At 39.7% G+C, this 24572-nt stretch overlaps 1 protein-coding gene across 1 annotated transcript; it reads left to right on the top strand.

Moving 5' to 3' along the window:
- The first annotated feature begins 1721 nt into the window (after positions 1–1721).
- Positions 1722–23655, top strand: tspan1 (tetraspanin 1). The gene is made up of 7 exons (XM_075484519.1): positions 1722–1778; positions 3235–3441; positions 9586–9660; positions 20259–20357; positions 21611–21754; positions 23082–23165; positions 23536–23655. Exons 1-7 carry the CDS (start codon positions 1722–1724, stop codon positions 23593–23595), a joined length of 726 nt encoding a protein of 241 aa, XP_075340634.1. The 3' UTR covers positions 23596–23655.
- Positions 23656–24572: the final 917 nt, after the last annotated feature.

Raw genomic sequence — 24572 nt, 5'->3', positions numbered from 1 at the left:
TACATATGATTCATACTTGATGGTCATGTGGTAAAACAATGGAGCATTCTCATGACTTGAAACCCTGTTCACAGCCTGCCTGTATGAATCGACCCGAGTTAGTTTATTAGAGGAGAGTGGTGCATTTTTTTTCTTCTTTCTATTCTGAAAATAACCAACTTGAATTATATTTGCCCTAAAGGGGTGAGGATCGGTGACGTTATCAATTAACTATTTTTCTTAAACCCAAGTTGATTAGCGGAGAGTGGTGCATATTGACTACTCACAGGATATCCTTATTAACCTACGGTCACTTTTTTTTTTCTTTCTATTCTGAGAATAACCAACTTTTATTATATATTTACCCTACAGGGGAGAGGATCAGCGACGTTTAAGAACAATCAACTATTGTTCTTAAACCCATCCACCCTTCTATCATCTCATTGGTTCTCAAAGTCACGGGCTTTACATGACCTAATCACTTTATTAAATTATATGAGGGTCTGCAAAGCTGTCAAACAGCTTTTTTTTCGTAACTCATAGGATACTTAAAATGTTGTCAGCTTTGCTCCTAAAACTTAAACTTTCCCTATTCTGTAATTAAACAATCTTTCATTTATACACTCAATAAATATTTAGACTTAATCCGTAACTCCACCCCTAACACCACTCCCCCTAACCCCTCCTCCCCCTCTCCCCTTTAGCGCGCACCCCCCCCCCCCCCACGCACCTCATGACCAGGGGTCACTAGAGTTCACCTCGTGACCCAGGGGTCAACTAGAGTTCACCTGTCACGCCTGTCACATCCAATTAACTAATTAAGTTTGACGAAAGGGTGTTACTTTAAGTGTGTGGAGAAGAAGAAAAAGTTCCGTTAGAAAAAAAAACGTTTTTTTTAGCAGGTATAAAGTGAAAAGAATCGGTCCGAGCACAGAACCCTGAGGAACTCCATGACTTACAGTGCCTTGCGAAAGTATTCGGCCCCCTTGAACTTTTCAACCTTTTGCCACATTTCAGGCTTCAAACATAAAAATATAAAATTTAAATTTTTTGTGAAGAATCAACAACAAGTGGGACACAATCGTGAAGTGGAATGAAATTTATTGGATGTGTCAAACCTTTTTAACAAATAAAAAACAGAAAAAGTGTTGATTCTTCACAAAAAAAAATTTAATTTTATATCTTTATGTTTGAAGCCTGAAATGTGGCAAAAGGTTGAAAAGTTCAAGGGGGCCGAATACTTTCGCAAGGCACTGTACTCTGGTGTGTGAGGAAGATGCTGAAATCTTTCAGATAAACTCTGTACCTGCAGGGTTCAGAGCCTCTCCATACTTCACCTGAACACCTGAACGCCTGCTGTCACCTGTGTCCTCGGGGCCACGCCCACTCCTGCAGAAACACTCCTCTGGTTTCTGATCTCTGCTTTTCACCTGTCTGAACTTCATCCCAGTACAGCTTTGTTTAAACAGAGCAGAATCTTTTCACTTTAAGTCAGATTTACCTTCCCAAACGCAGGACACGCACTGTTCAACCGGTTTAAACCTGCTCCTCGTTGGATTTAAAATGGTAAGTCAACACTTTAACTTGAACTCCTTCCTGGGATCCAGCATCAGCAGTTATCTCCCTTTAACAGATTCATTTCAGCCGCTCACAGCTGCGTTATCGTCACAACTCATTACCAGCGTGGCTGGATATGGAGAGAAACTGTATCATTCATCTTCTCTTTATTATTGCAGATTAAAATGGGCTGCTTCACATTCGTCAAACTGATGATGGTTTTGTTGGACCTTCTTATCTTTGTGAGTATGTTTGATGGCTGGATGGAGAGTGTGTAATCTCTACCTGTTAGAAAGAACTTGTTCCTTCTGTAAATGTGAACAGACATCTCAGATGATGCTCCTGCTCCATTTTATCCTCACGAAGCGTTTTTATCCCTTTAACTTCGAAGGTTTCTGTTGGTCTTACTGCGGATAACGAGTCATGAAACCTGCTAAAGAAACAAAACCTGCAAACAAACTCTGCGCTATCAATTAAAATGATGCTCAGAAAAGTTGTTCAATCTGCCTGAATGCAACAAAAACTTGAAAGAAATCATTTCTAAATTATAAATGATAATAATAATAATAATAAAAATCTGCAAATAACTGGAAACTGACCAGAAAAACTCAGGAGATTAAATAGTGATGCGGGATTAAGAATTAACTGGAAACATATATGCAACCAGGAAGAACTAAAAGAGAAGTAACAGGAAACTGACTTTCCAAATAAAACAGGGAAAAGGAAACTAAACAAAGCCCTGAACTGAATACTGAAAACAAAAGAGAGAACAACAAAAAAAGAGAATAAAAGAAGACTAAAACCACATCAGATAAATATAAAATAAAAGGCAGAAAAACAAAAAAACACTAAATTAAAAAAATAAAACAAAAAACACAAAAATACAAAATAAAACAGAAACAATTAAAAAATAAATTGAAAAAAAACGAAAAAGAAAAAAAAAGAAAACAGAAAAAAATTAAAAACAAAAATTGAAAAAAACACAAAATGAAACAGAAAAAACTAAAAAAAAAAAAAAAAAAAAAAAATACACAACCCCCCCCCCCCCACACACACACACAAAAACCACAAAAGAATTAATAATAATTTTGAGAATGTGGTAGGTTGATGTTCATGGCACTTAGTTAACTAAAATACCAGCTTTAGTCCACAGAAATGAACAGAGGAGTCACCTCAGTCCAAGCCTGGAGAAGTTCTGAGCAGATTTCTGTCCATCGTGCATCTGCAACAAAGAATGATGCTTTTTGTAAAAAAAAAAAAAAAATTTTTTTAAATAATCGCAAAATAAAACAGAAGGCAGGAAAAAGAAAAAAAACACACAAATAAAACACAAAAACAAACAAACAAAAAAAAATAAAACAGAAAATTAAAAAAATTAAATTAAAATTAGCCCTGTGATGGACTGGCGGCCTGTCCAGGGTGTACACCGCCTCTCGCCCGAGGACCGCTGGGATAGGCTCCACCCCCCCTGTGACCCGACCGATGGATTAAGCGGGTATAGAAAACAGATGGATGGATGGAAATTAAAAATAAAAAACAAAATAAAACAGAAAAATAAAACACAGAAAAAAACCACTGACAGATAAGGCGAGTGGTGGACTACGACTCGACCCCGGTGACGCTTAATTAGACATTTACTGTGGATTTGAAAAGTTGAGACTTTTGGCCTGAATGTGTTTTCCCCGGACCTTCCTGTAGCTCAGTGGCCTGACCGTGCTGGCCACGGGAATATGGCTGAGCGTGGACAGCAGCTTCTTCCTCCAGTTCCTGGGACTGTTCTCCAATCAGATCGTGAGGTTTGGCAACGTGATCTACCTCTGCGTCGCCATCGGTGGCGTGCTGGTGGTGCTGGGACTCGTGGGATTCTGCGGGGCCCAGAAGGAGAGCAAGTGGCTGCTGCTGACGGTAAGGGATCGAGGTCGTGGTAACACAGGGTGCAGGCACGATCTACGGTTGGTTTAGTCCACCAACGTGTTCAGAGCAGCGTCTGTTACCGTTCATGTTGGGCTTCAGTTAAGCATCTACAGGCGGTAGACGAGGTTTTATTGGAGGGGAGACCAGAGAGCCATAAATACTGCGAGTAGAGCAGGGATGGGCTCAGTACGGCCCGCAAATAGATCAATAATAATTTAATAATAAAAAAATTGTAATTACACTGTTGACCGACAGAGGACGCGCCATATGCAAGCAATAACTGGGAGGTTTTCACAAGAATTTCACCAATAAATCGTGAATTCTCAAACCAGACTGAATTAAAATTAGTTTGACTTTAGTTCGTCCAACATGACTAAATATTTTCCCTCAACTTTTGAAGTACACAAGTTATACTATCTCAGATGTATACAAAATCGTGACAGAAATTTAATTTCAACAGTTTCCTTTGAGTCTTGGTTTGAATTATGAGCTCAAAATTAGTTTGTTGATTTGGACTAGATAGTGTGAGCCAGTTGTGACCAGTTTAAACTGGTTCGGAGCTGGTTCTGGATTATTCATAATGCACTGGAAGCTGATTAAGTCCGTTTATAAGATGACAAAATACTGTATTTGTTCCCAGAAGATGGAGGTGATTAAAGGGGAACTCCGGGGCATTTGAAGCGTGTTTCCATTGCTAGAGGTTGTCAAATACTGATAGTAGGACACAGAGAGGTGCAAATCTGCGCTCCCTGTGTGGAGATCGCTCTGTCCGCACAGCATGTCATGCGAGGCTAATACGTGGTGGCTAAGGGGCAAGCGCTAACCCTTCCACGTAAAACAACAACTTGCACACTGCAGAAACGTCACACCACTTTATAACCCATCCGACAATAAAGTCACAAGCCTTACCATCAAAACCATATGCATGGTTTCGATTACAACAATATTACTGGGCATGTATTGTTGTAATGTTTTAAATACTTGAACGTAGTTTTTCTAGAGAATATAATTGTTTTGTATATGGGAGTATCGTCCATAGACTCTTTTGGGCTTTCACATGCGCGAGCGTACAAATATCCGGTGAGTTACATGCTGTTTATAAAGTTGTTTTGTAACGTCCCCATGCCAGTAATGTGAGAACCATGCATATGGTTTTGATGGTAAGGCTTGTGACTTTATTGTCGGATGGTTTATAAAGTGGTGTGACGTTTCTGCAGTGTGCAAGTTGTTGTTTTACGTGGAAGGGTTAGCGCTTGCCCCTTAGCCACCATGTATTTGGCTAGCATGACATGCTGTGCGGACAGAGCGATCTCCACACAGGGAGCGCAGATTTGCACCTCTCTGTGTCATACTATCAGTATTTGACAACCTCTAGCAATGGAAACGCGCTTAAAATGCCCCGGAGTTCCCCTTTAAGATAAGGTTCAAATTGTGTGTATACTGTAGACCAGGGATGGACAACTGGTCCTCGTCCTCACTCAGTACAGCCCGCAAATAGATCAATAATAATTTAATAATTAAAAAAAAACAAAAAAAACCTCTTAATTACACTGTTGACCGATAGAGGGCGCGCCATACGCAAACAGTAGCGGGGCCCGGGCCGCTTTCCGCAACAGCGAATAGGAAAGTCAAGAGCCATGGCCACCAGCAGCGGCAAAAAGAGAAAACTTGCCCGAGAAAATCGCATTTTTCAGCCGAAATGGGAAGAAGAGTACCTCTTCAGTTTTGTTCTTTGTTATGAAGGAGTTCAAATTCCTTTTTGCACTTTATTTTAAGCAAATGTTTTGTCTTTGTTGCTTATTAAGGACGTTAAAATGCATTTATTTGCAGAAAATAGTTGTATGTTGGTGCAATAAATCGTAAAGATATAAAATCATATAAAATGTGTTCTTATGGAGAATCATTTGTAGCGTCTTTCATATCCAATTATTCGATGTGCGTGGTCATGTGGCCCTCCAATGATAGTGCTGAAAAAATGTTGGCCCTCTTTATCATGGAAGTTGCCCCTCCCCAGAGCAAAGACACCAAAAGACAGAAAACCATGGACCATCACAGCGTTGGAATAACTTTAATCTTCTTCAAGACTTTTTCAGAAACCATTTTTCATCCTGTCATGCTGTCGCCTGGTCAGCGTTTGCCGTCATGGATGGATGAATTCTCAAAGAATCTCCCAATTATTCAGTTTTTATGCCAAAAGTTCTGTGTTTAAACAGGTTTAGATGTGGGTGTATCCACCAGAATAAGCCAAGGTAAGGTAAGGTGACTTTATTTATACCCGAAGGTAGATTTGTCCTCCGTTTTTAACCCTAACCCCTAACTGAAACCCTTCCCAATGTGTTTACCCTCTGAGGGCGACCACTCATTCAACATTATCTCTCTGAATCCTGCAGCTCTTGTGGACCACAGTTTCTGAGATATCGGACTGGTTTATTATTTCTGACTGGACCGTCAGCCCACACAGCAGAACCAAGCTGCCAGCTGTTCTACAGACTAACCCACCGAAATCGATCATTTTTGTTTTAATCCATAAATTGTTGCTGACAGTTTTCAGAGTCTCCATGTGAGACGTTACGTAAACACGTTCCCGTTGCACTCAGAAGTCGGATGTTGGCAGGTGTCGGTGGGATTTATAATCGTTTTAAAAAGGCTTCAGACCCAATTAGAGAACACAGCAGGGGTGTTTATCGGTTCCCTTCTGGGACGATCCAGTACACGAGATGAACTACGATTCAGGGATGAAACGTTTTTAAACGGAAGGATACAGTTGGATGCAGATTTGAACATTTCTTTAATGCTGAATTTATTATTATTTTTTTTTATATTATATTATTTTTTATTTTATTTATTTATTTATTTATTATTATTTTCTTTTTTTTCTTTTTAATGATTTTATTGCCTTCTTGTGATTTTATGTAGCTGTGAAGCACTTTGAATTACCTTGTGTACGAATTGTGCTTTATTAATAAAATTGCCTTGCCTTGCCTTGAATGAAAACAAACCATTTCTATAAGCTACCCTTAAACAGATATACTTATTAAAAGACAGCTTTAATGTTACTATCCACTTGGGATTTGGTTATTCTTTAAACATCTTAAAAACCACCAAATGGTAAAACACATAAAGAAGTAACTCAGTCATCTTCACGCTGATCTCATTGCCCTTAAAAGATGCCTCTTCAGGAGTAGATACCCCTAACATCACAATATGTAACACAACTAAAGATCTTGGTTGGATTTGTGAGGTGCATTTAGCTCCAGTTCAACCCCTGAGCAGCACAGTGCCCATTACTACGCTCATTAATGCCGTGGTTAACTACTTCTTAGCCCACTGCAGTCGATCTAATGAGGAGCGCAGGCGGCACATTTTCCCCCCACGGAGCCCCCATCATGTCCACATCTGCCATCGAGTTGACGGATGACGGTGATGTTGCTATCCAGCTCGCAACAGAACCGGCTGTAATGGACTGAATAAGAAGAGAATGAGCAGAAACAAGGCAACATAGATGCTGCGAGTCCTCTTACTCAGGACTGCACTCAGCGGGACGCCAACTGCCGTCGGCGACCTTTAGGTCGTGCCTCATCCATCATTCCCTCAGGAAAACATCCCCTCAGCATGATGCTGCCACCGCCGTGCTTCACTGTGGGGATGCTGTTTTAGTCTCATCTGACCAGAGGACCTTCTTCCAGATGTTTGGGGCGGTGTCCCACATGGCTTTTTCTCTGGCCTCTCTTCAGTAAAGCCCAGCTCTGTGCAGTCTGACCTCCTCTGGTCTCTTTGTTGCCTCCCTGATTAATGCCCTCCTTCCCCGGTCTGTGAGTTTTGGTGGACAAACCCCTCTTGGCAGGTTTGTTGGGGTGCCATGTTCTTTCCAGTTTATGATGATGGATTTAATGGTGCTCTGTGGGACAAACCCAACCCTGATTGATAGAGAACTCCTTGGTTCTCATGGTGCCTCTTGATTAGTGGTGTTGCTGCCTTATTGCCGACTTATTGCTGCCTTATTGCTGCCTTATTGCTGACTTATTGCCGACTTATTGCCGACTTATTGCTGCCTTATTGCCGACTTATTGCCGACTTATTGCCGACTTATTGCTGCCTTATTGCCGACTTATTGCCGACTTATTGCTGATTATTGCCGACTTATTGCTGACTTATTGCTGATTATTGCCGACTTATTGCTGATTATTGCCGACTTATTGCTGCCTTATTGCCGACTTATTGCCGCCTTATTGCTGACTTATTGCTGATTATTGCCCACTTATTGCTGACTTATTGCTGCCTTATTGCTGACTTATTGCCGACTTATTGCTGACTTATTGCTGATTATTGCCGACTTATTGCTGATTATTGCTGACTTATTGCCGACTTATTGCTGCCTTATTGCCGACTTATTGCCGACTTATTGCCGCCTTATTGCTGACTTATTGCTGATTATTGCCGACTTATTGCTGATTATTGCCGACTTATTGCCCACTTATTGCCGACTTATTGCCCACTTATTGCAGACTTATTGCTGATTATTGCCGACTTATTGCTGCCTTATTGCCAACTTATTGCCGCCTTATTGCTGACTTATTGCTGATTATTGCCCACTTATTGCTGACTTATTGCTGCCTTATTGCTGACTTATTGCCGACTTATTGCCGCCTTATTGCTGACTTATTGCTGATTATTGCTGACTTATTGCTGATTATTGCCGACTTATTGCTGATTATTGCTGACTTATTGCCGACTTATTGCTGCCTTATTGCCGACTTATTGCCGACTTATTGCCGCCTTATTGCCGCCTTATTGCCGACTTATTGCTGATTATTGCCGACTTATTGCTGATTATTGCCGACTTATTGCCCACTTATTGCCGACTTATTGCCCACTTATTGCCAACTTATTGCTGATTATTGCCGACTTATAGCCCACTTATTGCTGACTTATTGCTGATTATTGCCGACTTATTGCCCACGTATTGCTGACTTATTGCTGACTTATTGCCGACTTATTGCTGACTTATTGCTGATTATTGCCCACTTATTGCTGACTTATTGCTGATTATTGCCGACTTATTGCCCACGTATTGCTGATTTATTGCTGATTATTGCCGACTTATTGCCCACTTATTGCTGACTTATTGCTGATTATTGCCGACTTATTGCCCACGTATTGCTGACTTATTGCTGATTATTGCCAACTTATTGCCCACTTATTGCTGATTATTGCCGACTTATTGCTGACTTATTGCCGACTTATTGCCGACTTATTGCCGACTTATTGCTGACTTATTGCTGATTATTGCCGACTTATTGCCCACTTATTGCTGACTTATTGCTGATTATTGCCGACTTATTGCCCACGTATTGCTGACTTATTGCTGATTATTGCCGACTTATTGCTGACTTATTGCTGACTTATTGCCGACTTATTGCCGACTTATTGCCGACTTATTGCTGATTATTGCCGACTTATTGCCCACTTATTGCTGACTTATTGCTGATTATTGCCGACTTATTGCCCACGTATTGCTGACTTATTGCTGATTATTGCCGACTTAACGCCCACTTATTGCTGACTTATTGCTGATTATTGCCGACTTATTGCCCACGTATTGCTGACTTATTGCTGATTATTGCCAACTTATTGCCCACTTATTGCTGATTATTGCCGACTTATTGCCGACTTATTGCTGACTTATTGCTGATTATTGCCGACTTATTGCCCACTTATTGCTGACTTATTGCTGATTATTGCCCACGTATTGCTGACTTATTGCTGACTTATTGCTGATTATTGCCGACTTATTGCTGATTATTGCCGACTTATTGCCAACGTATTGCTGACTTATTGCTGACTTATTGCTGACTTATTGCTGATTATTGCCGACTTATTGCTGATTATTGCTGACTTATTGCTGATTATTGCCGACTTATTGCCCACGTATTGCTGACTTATTGCTGACTTATTGCTGACTTATTGCTGACTTATTGCTGCCCACGTATTGCTGACTTATTGCCCACGTATTGCTGACTTATTGCTGACTTATTGCTGACTTATTGCTGATTATTGCCGACTGTTTACCGACTGTTTACCGACTTATTGCTGACTTATTGCTGATTATTACTCGACTTTTCTTCCTCGCTGCAGTTCTTCTCCATCGTCCTCATCATCTTCATCACTGAAGTGGCAGCCGGAGTCGTGTTATTGGCCAACTCTTCATTTGTAAGTCCTCATTTGCTGCTTCCCCCTCCTCCCCTTCTCTTCTGTCTCTTAATGCCTCCTCGTCTCTCTTTCTTTTACCCTCTCACCTCCTCGTCCCACTCTGTGGATTTTTACCTCCGCGTAAATTCTCCACCGCAGTGGCGAGCATTCATTGAATTACCAGCTTTATGTCTGCCTCACTACATTCGGCTACTTGATGACTCCAGGATAGCCTGGAGCCACGTGCGCCATCTCTGACTTTGAGCAATTTATTACTCTGGAATAGTGAAGCCGGAGCATTTTATATGCAAAACAGCCTATTTACATATGTGTTCCCATCTCACACTCACGCAAACATACATACACGTGCACACATGCTCCATTTCCATTTACTACCACGTATAATAATTACAAGGCCATCAAATGAGCTATATAAAGGGAGGATAGTGAGGACTGGTCAGAGGATGTTTCTGAGTGGTAATCTAATGCTTCTCCATCTGCATGGATGGAGCTGATGAACAGAGTAAAGGCAACTCTGCAGTGCAATTTCTTTTGTTTGCACATCTGGTGCACGCTGCACAAAGATACACAGAACAGACAACTTAGCAAAGAAGCCGTTTTAAACTGGATCTTTAGGCACTTTGTTCCCAGCAGCCTGTCACAGACACACATCATTTGTTCCCATTTCTTTAGCTGCATGTGTGAAAAACAGCAAAGATAACACAGTGTGACAGACAGAAAACAGGATTTCTGCAGCAACAAGGTGATTCCCAAAGAGCTGTTAGCTGAAAACTTGGCATATCTCAGCATGGTGTGCAGTGTGTCCTTAAAACATCCGAGGAAACTGGACAAGTGGAGGACAAAAGAAGAAGTGTCAGGCCTAAAGAACTATCTACAGCAGATGAACAGGATCTGAAAGTGATGTCCTTAAGAAAGAGGAAAACATCCAGCAAAGACCTGACACAGGAGCTGAGAGATGCATCTGGACCTTCAGCTGATCCATCTAATCCAACTGTTACCATGGAAACATCTGCAGATATTCACTTTAAAGCTGCTCAGAACTGAACTAACTCTGGTCCTGCCTCAGATTCTGGGTTTATGTTCATGTTGGAACATGTTTCAGTGAATCTCTGCAGCTGTTACCATGGAAACATCTGCAGATATCCACTTTAAAGCTGCTCAGAACTGAACTAACTCTGGTTCTGCCTCAGATTCTGGGTTTATGTTCATGTTGGAACATGTTTCAGTGAATCTCTGCAGCTGTTACCATGGAAACATCTGCAGATATCCACTTTAAAGCTGCTCAGAACTGAACTAACTCTGGTTCTGCCTCAGATTCTGGGTTTATGTTCATGTTGGAACATGTTTCAGTGAATCTCTGCTGCTGTTACCATGGAAACATCTGCAGATATTCACTTTAAAGCTGCTCAGAACTGAACTAACTCTGGTTCTGCCTCAGATTCTGGGTTTATGTTCATGTTGGAACATGTTTCAGTGAATCTCTGTAGCTGTTACCATGGAAACATCTGCAGATATTCACTTTAAAGCTGCTCAGAGCTGAACTAACTCTGGTTCTGACTCAGATTCTGGGTTTATGTTCATGTTGGAACATGTTTCAGTGAATCTCTGCAGCTGTTACCATGGAAACATCTGCAGATATTCACTTTAAAGCTGCTCAGAACTGAACTAACTCTGGTTCTGCCTCAGATTCTGGGTTTATGTTCATGTTGGAACATGTTTCAGTGAATCTCTGCAGCTGTTACCATGGAAACATCTGCAGATATTCACTTTAAAGCTGCTCAGAACTGAACTAACTCTGGTTCTGCCTCAGATTCTGGGTTTATGTTCATGTTGGAACATGTTTCAGTGAATCTCTGCAGCTGTTACCATGGAAACATCTGCAGATATTCACTTTAAAGCTGCTCAGAACTGAACTAACTCTGGTTCTGCCTCAGATTCTGGGTTTATGTTCATGTTGGAACATGTTTCAGTGAATCTCTGCAGCTGTTACCATGGAAACATCTGCAGATATTCACTTTAAAGCTGCTCAGAGCTGAACTAACTCTGGTTCTGCCTCAGATTCTGGGTTTATGTTCATGTTGGAACATGTTTCAGTGAATCTCTGCAGCTGTTACCATGGAAACATCTGCAGATACTCACTTTAAAGCTGCTCAGAACTGAACTAACTCTGGTTCTGCCTCAGATTCTGGGTTTATGTTCATGTTGGAACATGTTTCAGTGAATCTCTGCAGCTGTTACCATGGAAACATCTGCAGATATTCACTTTAAAGCTGCTCAGAACTGAACTAACTCTGGTTCTGCCTCAGATTCTGGGTTTATGTTCATGTTGGAACATGTTTCAGTGAATCTCTGCAGCTGTTACCATGGAAACATCTGCAGATATTCACTTTAAAGCTGCTCAGAGCTGAACTAACTCTGGTTCTGCCTCAGATTCTGGGTTTATGTTCATGTTGGAGCATGTTTCAGTGAATCTCTGCAGCTGTTACCATGGAAACATCTGCAGATATTCACTTTAAAGCTGCTCAGAACTGAACTAACTCTGGTTCTGCCTCAGATTCTGGGTTTATGTTCATGTTGGAACATGTTTCAGTGAATCTCTGCAGCTGTTACCATGGAAACATCTGCAGATATTCACTCTAAAGCTGCTCAGAACTGAACTAACTCTGGTTCTGACTCAGATTCTGGGTTTATGTTCATGGAATGGAACAAATCACAGCAACTATTACCTGTTTTCCAAGAAGTATCCACAGAAATGAGGGGCAATCCAAGACTTTTCCACAACTCTAAGTCCATAAACTGGTGTTCCTAAAGGAGGTCACAGAAGCAGGTTTATGAGCTTCAGCATCATCTCTTCATCACAAACACAAAGAGCCACTTCATATCAGCAGAGGTGGGCAGAGCAGCCAAAAAGTGTACTCAAGTAAAAGTAAAAAGTAGTCATCCAAATAATTACTTGAGTAAGAGTAAAAAAGGTGAAAAAACTACTCGAGTACTGAGTAACTGTTGAGTAACGTCTGATTTATTTGTTAACACAAGCATTCAATCAGACAGACAAAAATACTAAATAATCATCTTTAGGCAGATTAGAGTTCATACAATTGATAAAATAAATTACAATTAATGAATTAATTACAAAATAGCTTAAATTAAAACTAATCCAGGTAAATTAAAGAACTTCAATAAAAAATAAAAGAGACTTAGGAAATGTTTAAAACATATGTAACCCATATGTAACCTAAAAAACAAACATTCACCTATCCATGGGGGAAAAACGAGTTTAGGAAACTTAGCGCTACATGTTTCCTCAAGTTAGATGTTGAGTTTCTGCTGAAATGTGCGTTTGTTTTGGTTGCCACAGAAGACACATAATGTAGCTGCTGTTTCTCACTCTTTGTAAGGTAAACATGCTTTCAGTATGAGGCCTCGTCTGCGTCTTCATTTCCCACCGTTGGTTCTGACATTTTTCATCTGTTTCTTTCTTTGTTTGCTACGACTGCTAATGCTAAAGCTAACCCGTCCCGCCGCTGAGATCGAGTACGGTCACGTGACCAGACCGCACGGCTGCGTCTGATTGGTGGAACACAGTCAGGTGGTAGAGCCTTTGGGTGAAGTCTCTCTCTCTGTCAGAATAAAACATTAAAATGAGGCGTACGCGGGGGGATAAAAATAATGAGGCGTAGAATATCAAAGAGATGGGCTGGGAGATACCACATTTCAAAAGGGGAAGATGATCCTTAGATCAATTTATTGATTGAATTTCAATTGTAGTTCATTTATATGTATCAAATAATGGAATAATTAATACAAATTGGCAAAGAGTAATTCCATAAATTAATTTAAAAAAGAAAAAAAGAAAAACGAACATTTACATTTTCCCCTGGAGCCAAGGTGTGGCAGCTGCCATACCCAGTTGACGCCCATGTTACCCACCTCTGCGTATATGTTAGTGAGGGCCCAGCTGTCCATCTCATGCTTTTGATAAGTTCTGTGAACATGGAATAATGAGTGTGGGCATATGCATATCGGGGCTTCTGTCAATAAGAAAAGGACGGATGTGCAGACAGTGAAAGGAGATGATAAACGGAGCGTTAACTGTTCTGCTCCACTTATCTGCAGCATAAATCTGCCTCTGGATCTCTGCAGCTCATCTGAACCAGCAGCCGATAACTTTCAGGTGGCTGGAATAACAGAGATTTAATTAGCAGTTCCAGCAGGCATTAAGGAGAAGCCATCAGTGACTCTGGTTGTGATCCAGAAGAGATCTGAGCTGGGATCTATTTTCCGGGGGCTGGTGGGAACTTCATGGTGGATTAATGAGACGCAGCTAATGTGGCGGTAAATGAGTTGTGCCAACAGCTGTGCACGGTCGCAGAATATAGAGTCAAAACATAATCCGGCACAGATTACTGTTGGCTTTGGATTCTCATCGGTAAGAGCGAAGGTTTGTGTTTGTTGTGAAAAATCAATGGAGGGAAAGACAAAAAGACGATCATGACCCGTCTGCGTGACATTTCTGCATCTGGGAGTATATTGGACCGAAAAAAAAAACAAAGTTTCAGTGCAATCTGTTGGTTTCCTTAGCTAGGAAATTCTTTTTGAATTGGCTCTATATGAACGAATTGGATTATTTTATGAATAATTATGATTACAATTAATTGAATTGCAATTGGCTTGAATTGGACTTTATTGTAGAGGATAGATAGATAGATAGATAGATAGATAGATAGATAGATAGATAGATAGATAGATAGATAGATAGATAGATAGATAGATAGATAGATAGATAGATAGATAGATAGATAGATACTTTATTCATCCCAATTTGGGAAATTATTGTGTTGCAGCAGCATACAGTATAAAAGAAATGTAAACAATTAAATGAAAAACAAGCAAATAGAATTAGAATAAAAATAGAGAATAAACGTCAGCTATATACAAATCTACAGTATGAAGAGTAGGGTAAATGATAATAATAGGAATAATAGTAATAATAATAATAATAATAAATATAGGGCATATGTATAAAATATGGGGTATATGGATAAAATATGGGGTATAATGATAAAATATGGGGTATATGGATAAAATATAGGGTATATGGATAAAATATGGGGTATATGGATCAAATATAGGGCGTATGGATAAAATATAGGGCATATGGATAAAATATAGGGTATATGGATAAAATATGGGGTATATGGATAAAATATAGGGTGTATGGATAAAATATGGGGTATATGGATAAAATATAGGGTATATGGATAAAATATAGGGTACATGGATAAAATATGGGGTATATGGATTAAATATAGGCTATATGGATAAAATATAGGGTATATGGATAAAAAAAATTTGGGGTATATGGATAAAATATGGGGTATTTGGTTAAAATATGGGGTACATGGTTAAAATATAGGGTGTATGGATAAAATATGGGGTATATGGATCAAATATAGGGTATATGGATAAAATATGGGGTATATGGATAAAATATGGGGTATATGGATAAAATATAGGGTATATGGATAAAATATGGGGTGTATGGATAAAATATGGGGTGTATGGATAAAATATAGGGTATATGGATAAAATATGGGGTATATGGATCAAATATAGGGTATATGGATAAAATATGGGGTATATGGATCAAATATGGGGTATATGGATAAAATATGGGGTACATGGTTAAAATATAGGGTATATGGATAAAATATGGGGTGTATGGATAAAATATGGGGTATATGGATAAAATATAGGGTATATGGATAAAATATAGGGTATATGGATAAAATATGGGGTATATGGATCAAATATAGGGTATATGGATAAAATATGGGGTATATGGATAAAATATGGGGTATATGGATAAAATATGGGGTACATGGTTAAAATATAGGGTATATGGATAAAATATAGGGTGTATGGATAAAATATGGGGTATATGGATAAAATATAGGGTGTATGGTTAAAATATGGGGTATATGGATAAAATATAGGGTGTATGGATAAAATATGGGGTATATGGATAAAATATAGGGTATATGCATAAACTATGGGGTATTTGGATAAAATATAGGCTATATTGATCAAATATGGGGTATATGGATCAAATATGGGGTATTTGGATAAAATATAGGGTGTATGGATAAAATATGGGGTATGTGGATCAAATATAGGGTATATGGATAAAATATAGGGTGTATGGATAAAATATAGGCTATATGGATCAAATATAGGGTATATGGATTAAATATGGGATATATAGATAAAATATAGGGTATATGGATAATTTACATTATATTGTACTATGATGATATTTGTGCAAATGTTATTTCTTGTTTCTTTCACATATCAATCTGATTCTCACAGATGTTTTCATGTTTATTGCTTTAAAAGTGGCTGTTTCTTTGGCAAAATAATCCACAGTGAAGCTTTGCAGCTGCGTTATATTTAGGGTTATATTTGGACTCCTTCCATCCATTCATCCACATACATATTTATACATGCAGTATGTATAATCCCTCCGGTGAGTTCTGGTTCTGGCCTCCTCCCAGTTGCCTGTAAAACCTCCAAAGGGAGGCGACCTGGAGGCCTCCCAGCCAGATGCTTTTTGTCACGTCATTGATTAATGCTCCTCTTCTGGTGGTCTGCCCTCTCTTTGCAGGTCACATTGTCTTCATTTTCCTAAAAATGGGACAGAAAATTAGTTGAATAAGCGTCCGATGTCCCACAGAAAGTAGATTTGGCTGCTTGGAAAGAAGAATAAAGAAACGAGGGCTTGGATTGGGACTTTGGATCCGTTGTGTAAACATACCGACATCGTTTGGCATTCAGATTGCACACAGCTGGACTTTATTTGGAGCACCAGATTTTAATTTGAGGCTCCAAGAAATTCTTCAACATATTTCTTTAATTTCATGTCACCAGTCTGGAATCTATTCAGGTGCGTTTCATGTGTTCCCAAAACACATTCATTCAAATTACAGCTGGTGATGTAGAGAAACTGGGAAGATGCCAAGAAACAACACCAAATTCATACGATTTAAGATTCATCAAACTCTTTCAGTTCCAAGGTTTTTAAAATAAAAACATCTGTTCCCCAGCAGGTGATAAAACCCAGTAAATCCATATATGAAAACTAAGTGAACCCCTGATCCAGCTCACTGCTGCAACCAGCTGCTGGATCAGGGGTTCACTTACTTTCTTACTGCTGCTACCAGCTGGTCTGAGATGTAGCTCTTGGGTTTCTGACCTTGGGGTGACCTTTAACCTTTAACATGCTGACTGAGGCCTGCAGAGTCTGAGATGTAGCTCTTGGGTTTCTGACCTTGGGGTGACCTTTAACCTTTAACATGCTGACTGAGGCCTGCAGAGTCTGAGATGTAGCTCTTTGGTTTCTGACCTTGGGGTGACCTTTAACCTTTAACATGCTGACTGAGGCCTCTCAGATGCCCCTCCAAAAATAAGTTAAAAAAACAACAAATAAAGACGTTTCTGCTTGAAATAAGCAAATAAATCTGCCAATGGAACTAGTGAAAATCGGCTTGTCCAGATTTCTTGGAATAAGATGTGATATTTAGGACTTTTGAGATAAAAGTGATCTTGAAATTAGCTTAAAAACCTCTTCAAATGTCAAAAAAAAAAAGCTTGTTTCATATGAAATCTGACTCAAAACAATTTGTTTTCAAGACTTTTTCATTTAACAAGATATTCCAGATGTATTGTCTTCAAACAAGTCCCTATATCTGGCTGAAATAGAACTTGTTGGGCAGTTGTGTCTGATATTAAGTGTAATGAGATATTTGGACGAGAAATGAGACAAATATACTTGGTAAGATTTAGATTTTTTCCAGAGAAGGATCAATAACACCTAAAGATGAGGACTTTTACGGTGTGTGTTTGTGCTGCTCTTTGCTGATAGATGCGTTCCTGCAGCCTATAAACGGTGAGTGTGTTTAACAGGAAGCAGAGGGACGCGGGGCCCGGTGACAGTGATGAATTAGCCGTCTGGTAATAACCCTCGCTGATCTGAGCCGTTCTCCCAGCTTCTTGGGGGGTACTTTTAATTGTGGCAGGAGTCCCAGCATCCCCTCGGGCGCCTCCTACATCTGTGTCATTATTGTACGTGCTCAAACACGTCCAAACACACAGTCAGAGTGAAGGATAAATCAGGATAAAAGAAGAAGCGCATGTGCACGTGCACGTACAGTACCGAGCATCCTCCCTCGGTCTTTGTGCAAGTGTACGTGACGGGATTATTAATCAAAAGTGCAAAAAAAAACAGACTAAAGAAGTGGAAGCGAACCTGTGAGCTTTCCAACAAAAGACTCTGAAACCTATTTTATTTTTTTTTACACTTCGGATAAACATGAATATCAGAGCAAACGTGTCCGGGCTGAAGCCGTCAGGAGCATCAATATATATGTAAATGCCTCGCAGTCGGCGGCTATAAAAAGGAAAGCAGAATGGAGAATAATGGCCGGACAATTTTTGATTTATTTTCATTTTTTCGCGGGCGCGGCTGTTTATTTCCCAGGTGCTTTGTGTGAGAGGAGATTTATTTAATTACTGATGAATGGGTGACTCCCGGAGAATTTCCCTTCCCTCCCATTAAATCAGCCTCGGTGTTTTACTTTCAGGAGCTTCCATTGTCCAGCGTATGCATGCGTGCACGAGGCCGTCGGTAGCAGCTCTGCAGTGCAGGCATGCGCTTTTATAACCGTCCAGATATTTACACATAAAGGCCCCTCATCTACATAATGAACCCTAAAGCAACCTTTGATGGTCAGGATCTTATGAACGAGGGAGCCTGAAAAATACTGAGCATTATTATAAAGTGGGAATAAACAGGGACATCAATGGACAGGACAATGAAAAGGACTTTTGGAAAACTTTTTGGGTCCAAAGCCTGGCAGAATATGCAGATAAATCAGATAATATGAACATTTTTGGACAGTTTAAATCATGGATATGTTTGGAAACAGGAAACACAAACAAACAAAGCTCTCACTTGGGTTGTATGAGCACCGAAGGGCCTGTAACAATAGGCGCATTCCCACTGTAGGAACCTTTTACAGTTGCTAGAACCTTTTCAGGAACGGGGCCGTTTTTACCCCCATTCGTACATACAGGAACTAAGGACCACGACCCTCAGTTCCTGGAACCATTTCAGCTCCTTCTCCAAGGCTGGGTCTGTGTTCCAAACTGCATACTTCTCCTACTACTCATACTAACTTTCTGAGTTAGTATGAGAGTTTGAGTAAGCGAGAAGTTCCCGGATGCATACTAGATTCTCCTAAATGTTGGGTATGCATCATGAGGTTACTTGTCATACTCAAACTACCCAAGATGCAACGTAACGTGACGTCGCCGATCGTCATTTCCTGTCAAAACGGCAGTTTCAAGCTAGCTACAACGAGGGTAGGTTCACTTCCTGTTTTCAAAACAAAAGCACCAATTGTATGGTAATGGCTTTCCCTATGATAAAAGGCAATGGGTATTTTATTTTGTGAAAATAACCGGAAGTGCGTTAGCTCACTGCGGCTAGCTTTAGTAGCGCCGAATTCGTGGGAACAAAATTGTAAACAGCCGGTATTTTGTCAGGTTTTCAACACGTTGGGGATCTAAACGACTACTTTCTCACCTGGAAATGTTTCAAATGTTGCTAAAGTTTACAGAGTTTAGAGCTTAAGGGAAATCAGCTTCAGGCCGGCTGATTTCAGCTCGGGCAGGAGCGAAATGCATTGTGGGTAATCGCTCTGCAAACTGTCTGATCTTTGTTTCAACAAAGACGGCCCAACAGCATCAAATGCTTTGGGGATCAAACCTTATCCACATCCATTCCTTACTAATTCCTGCCAATTCCTTGACATCGGGATGTCGAAATGCCCCAAAAACTAGTTTAGAACTGAAAAGAATCAAGAAGAGGGAGGAGTCCAGCTGCCCTTATTCGAGCTCCTAGGATCACCTTTACCTGGATAACTGAACATTAACTAAACATTTTGACCTGTCGGGACTTTTAACGCAGACTAAGCAAAACATTTAGAAACTCATAGCCTCCCATCGACGCTATCCCTCTCAGTCATGTCTTTGGACCCAGTAGGAGTGTGTGGTGGTGTGTTTTCTGCAGACAGAAACAGCCCCAGCTGGTATTTTTCTGTAGTTTCTCACATTTCTTCTGCGATGACCTTAAATCGCCTGAATGTCACTTAGAACTGAATAATTATCTTCAAGATAGAACATCAAATTGCCTTCTATCCAAGCATGTAGGGTCACCTTTAGGTCGAAGCTTTGCTTGTACGAGGACTATAAAAACACACTCTGAACAGTAATATCACATGAATTCCAACAATGCATTCGGCGGTGTTGTGTGGATGTATTTATTTGTACATCTCAACATAATCGCTGTGATACATTCTGTAAATTCTGTTTTATTTGTCTGATTTACTGCTTGGCTCCATGACTGGCTGCAGTTTTACTGGCCCAGCCGTTGCAAACCGTGACCTCTGTTCTTGGGTTGTATTTTGAGGTATGTTCAGAATGAGGTTGGGTATACTTTCATTGAAGCTTTAAGTGTGTCTATGTGTGTGTTTTCCCAGGCTGAGGAGATCCTCAGACTTTGGGCGACCCCCGAATTACAGAACAATTACGGCAGCGATCCCGTTGTGACTCAATTCTGGAACACCACCATGACAGAGGTACGAGTTAAGGTCCCACATGAGACAGAAAATAACACGAAAGGTTTGTCTTACAGCTTCACGACAAACTGCACACTCTCAGAAAATAAAGTACAGAATTGTACCTGTAGGGGTACGATGGCTTGTCACTGGGGCAGTACCCTCAGAAGGTATAGTTTTCTACCCTTATACTGAAGTAGCCTAACACAGACTGTCTATTGTACCCCAGCATGTAGAAAAAAAAGGTACATATATGTACCTTTTACCACTTGAGTACATATATGTACCTTTTGGACCCTCAAAAAAGGTACATATAGGTTCCTTTAGCTCCAATAATTAACCCAAGGGGGTACATTAGTATAGATTGTACCTCAGGGGACAAAAAAGGACACGTACTGTACCCCTATTTCTGAGAGTGCAAGTGTAGGTTAAAACCATGAGATTGTTGCTTTGCTAAAATAAACGGGACAAACGATGTTCCTTAGCAACAGAAAATAATCCATTACCTCCATCAAAATGATAGCAAGAAGTGAAGTTTGAGGAAACTTCTGTTGAAGTCTGGATCTGTGCCCCTGACATACAATTCAACCCAATTCAGTTCAGTTTTATTTATTAAGCACCAAATCACAACAAATGTCATCTCAGGGCACTTCAACGATATAGTCCAATTCAAGCCAATTAGAGTCCAGTTCATCGTAATCCAATCAAATCCAATAAATTAAGTTCCTAATTAGTTAAAAAAAAGCTACGGTCGAGCTAAGGAAACCAACAGATTTCAGAAATAAATGAAGGCATCCTTCCAGTTGCTTTTAAGGGGTTAGGGTCTTGGAGGTCCTGGAGGGCCCTCAAAGGGCCCGATGTAAACTGAAAACTGATTTTTAAAGATCGTCAGTCGTAATTTTTAATCTTTAAAATACCCAAAATTTAATTCAACCAAACATTTGAGGAAATAAACTTCTTGAATGGGTCCATTTAGATTTAGATCCATAGAGATAATGGTGGGCTTTCTGTAGAACCACAACCTGGCAAGTCACAGTTAAAAAGCTGAGCCCCTTCAGCTGGGGGCAGCACTGTATTTAAAGTTTACAGCACTGAGTGAAGCCGGGATTATTCGTTTACTTCCAACATGCGTTTTTGTTAGTAGACGTCTCTAAGCCTTCTGTGATCGGTAATGATTACTTAAACCAAAACAAATGTACAGATTAAAGCTCAACAACTTGCCATTTAACTCACTGAAAACGTTTGCCGACTGTGTATTGCTTCTTTCCTGCCAGCTGAGGTGCTGTGGTTTCTCCAGCTACGTTGATTTTGTGGGCTCCAAGTTTGAGGAACAAAATGGAGGCAGCCTGCCACCCGCTTGCTGCTGGACCGGTGTCGCCCCCTGCAGCCCGGCCGAGGCAGAGCGCAGACCTGTGGAGGTTAAAGGAAAAACACAAAAAAAGAAACGCTATCTAGCAAATGTATTTGTAAAATGAATAAAGAGATTAGTCATTGATTAATCATCATTAAATGCTACGACTACCTGGTGACATTAACTGGCAGGCTTTCTGCACTGTTCCTGTATTAGTAAAGTATGAAATGTAGGAATGTTATGGTAAGATTAGGCTGAATGTAGTCAGAAAACAACCAATGTGGCATCCTGCCAACTATGTAGCTTATTCTGATGATTTTAGGACGAATATCACGAATCAAAACATACATTTTTCAACTCATTACTTGAAACCAGAACCCAGATCTATGCGGTCAGATGTTGGCTACACCTCAACACTTCCTATTGTCATAAAATGCTCTACAGCAGTGTTTTTAGAAACAGCAACGCTTTAAACCAAACGTAATCATCAGCATTCTAACCTGCAGAAGCTAAAGCTAAGCTAAAGCTAACGTTTATCATTTCCATTTGCATCCATCTTAGCTTAACATATTAAAACATGCTAAAATCTGCTAAATAAACAAACAAATAAACAAGTAAACAAATGGATTAATAGCATCGAGTTTAGCTTAAAAATATTAGCATTTGCAGCTCACTCACAGCATGCTATAAAAGAACCAGGACTTTAGCATCAAGGCTAGTTAGCTTTGTACCCCTGAAAGTATTTTACCGATCATTTGAATAATAGCACAGAAAATTCCGAACACAGCTATTTCACTCATTTTATTTCTTAGTAACAGCTCTAGAATTACTAACGAACTTAGATTCATACTGTGAATATTAAACACTTTAACGCATGATATTTGTAAAGGCGCCCCAGAGCCAAAAACTATCCACAGAAATGATACAAATATAAACAAAAGACAGCAAGTGGAATTAACGACCACATAACTCTGTTGTATTAACATAGATATACAGTTATCACTAGCGCAAGTTTGCTAGCTTAACACACTCATACATACTGAAAGCTGCAAAATAAATAAATAAGTCCAGGTTCCTCCAGCTTAACTTGAAATAAAAGCATCTGACACAAAAACAGGTTGGATGTCGCTAGCATGCTAGCATAAAAAAAAAAAGTAAAGTATCTAGCCTACATTAACATGGTAGCATTTACTTGAAAAGAAGCACAGTTATGTCTAACGTAGGTTAGCATGCAAAGACTTGCTGAAAAGTAAATAGAAACTTCTGACTGGTGAAGTTACCCTATCTCAAACTTTCCTTCCTCGTGTCAGATTCCCTGTTTAAGCTACTGAAGCCAACATTGCCCCTAATGTATAATAACTGATGATAATTTTTACAAATATTTTCTTCCTCAGGGTTGTTTTCAACAGATCCTGGAGATTGTCAAAGGGCAAACCGACGTTATTGGAGGCATCGCAGCAGGAATTGGAGCCTTAGAGGTAAAAGCTAGTTGCTAACGAACATTTGTTCGAAGTGATTGTGCTCACTTTGGCTCAAACACTTGCTTAAGTTTGAATCAGAGGTTTGAAAAGATAAAAACTGCTCCAGGTTGTTAAAGTTTTTACATTTTCATACTGTGAGTTTTGGTGTGAATGAGAATATTTGTGACCTACTTTATTTTACACACATATCTATATCTATATATATATATATATATATATATATATATATATATATATATATATATAGATATAAAATAATAATATGAAAATCTGAAATCGAGTAATAATAGAGTGAGACAACACTTATTGACGGTGTAGTTTAAGTGAATATCTTTTATTTATATTATTTGTTTCCGTGTTTCCTCAGATTGCCGCCATGACTGTGTCCATGTACCTGTACTGTCACCTGAAAAACGCGGGCAGCTGAGGCCTCCTCACGGGAAACATGACGGCGTGGCTGGTGTTTATAAATCAGTGCTGTTTCATCACTCATATTCTATCTTCCTTATAGTTTAAAACTGTGTTTATAGAACTTCCTTCTCTTGTAGTTGAAAATGTTTTCCACCTTTTAAGGGCACTGATAAAGTGTAAATATATCATATTAGTTCATAAAATATGCCAAATAAAAATGCATTATTTCATGATCAGTCTGAATTTTTTTTTTTTTTAGACTTAACACTTTCCGGCCGTACTTCAGTTTTTGTAGCTCATTTAAAAAATAACTTCATCTACTCACCAATAACAGTTTGGTGAAAGTCGGCGTCCTGCGGAAGATATTTAGATCACTGGAGATCGGCGTATATCCATATAACAGAGAGAACAGGGCAGAGACAATACAGCCTCTAAATAAGACATTATCCGTCTTTATTTCACCAATACTTTAAGACCAATGAATGAATGAACGTTAGCTCAGAGCTGCCGTGTTGTTGTATCTTCACACGGAGTTTGCTACTGCTGGTTTTGTGCAACATGGCAGAATATTTACCAGATTTTGACATCCTTACCGGAGTGATTGAGCTGTGATTGAGCTGTGCTGCAGCGGTGCACGGCGGTGACATCATCCCAGTAGAAGCATGTGTAGAAAGCCCCCCATAAGCCCCCCCGATAGCAACAACACGGACCAGAGAATAGAGCTCGGCTTGGTCTAATTACTGGACAAGAAATGGCTGAAATGCTGAGTTTGACTTTCGTCAGTTTGACCTAAATTAGAGCCATTAGTTTGGACCAGAGGTGGGTAGAGCAGCCAAAACAATTGTACCCAAGTAAAAGTACTGTTACTTCAGAATAATATGACTCAAGTAAAAGTAAAAAGTAGTCATCCAAATAATTACTTGAGTGAGAGTAAAAAAGGTGAAAAAACTACTCGAGTACTGAGTAACTGTTGAGTAACGTCTGATTTATTTG

This window comes from Odontesthes bonariensis, chromosome 15, assembly GCF_027942865.1.
Source record: "Odontesthes bonariensis isolate fOdoBon6 chromosome 15, fOdoBon6.hap1, whole genome shotgun sequence".
Lineage (NCBI taxonomy): Eukaryota > Metazoa > Chordata > Actinopteri > Atheriniformes > Atherinopsidae > Odontesthes > Odontesthes bonariensis.
This window is presented reverse-complemented; position numbering and strand designations above follow the sequence as displayed.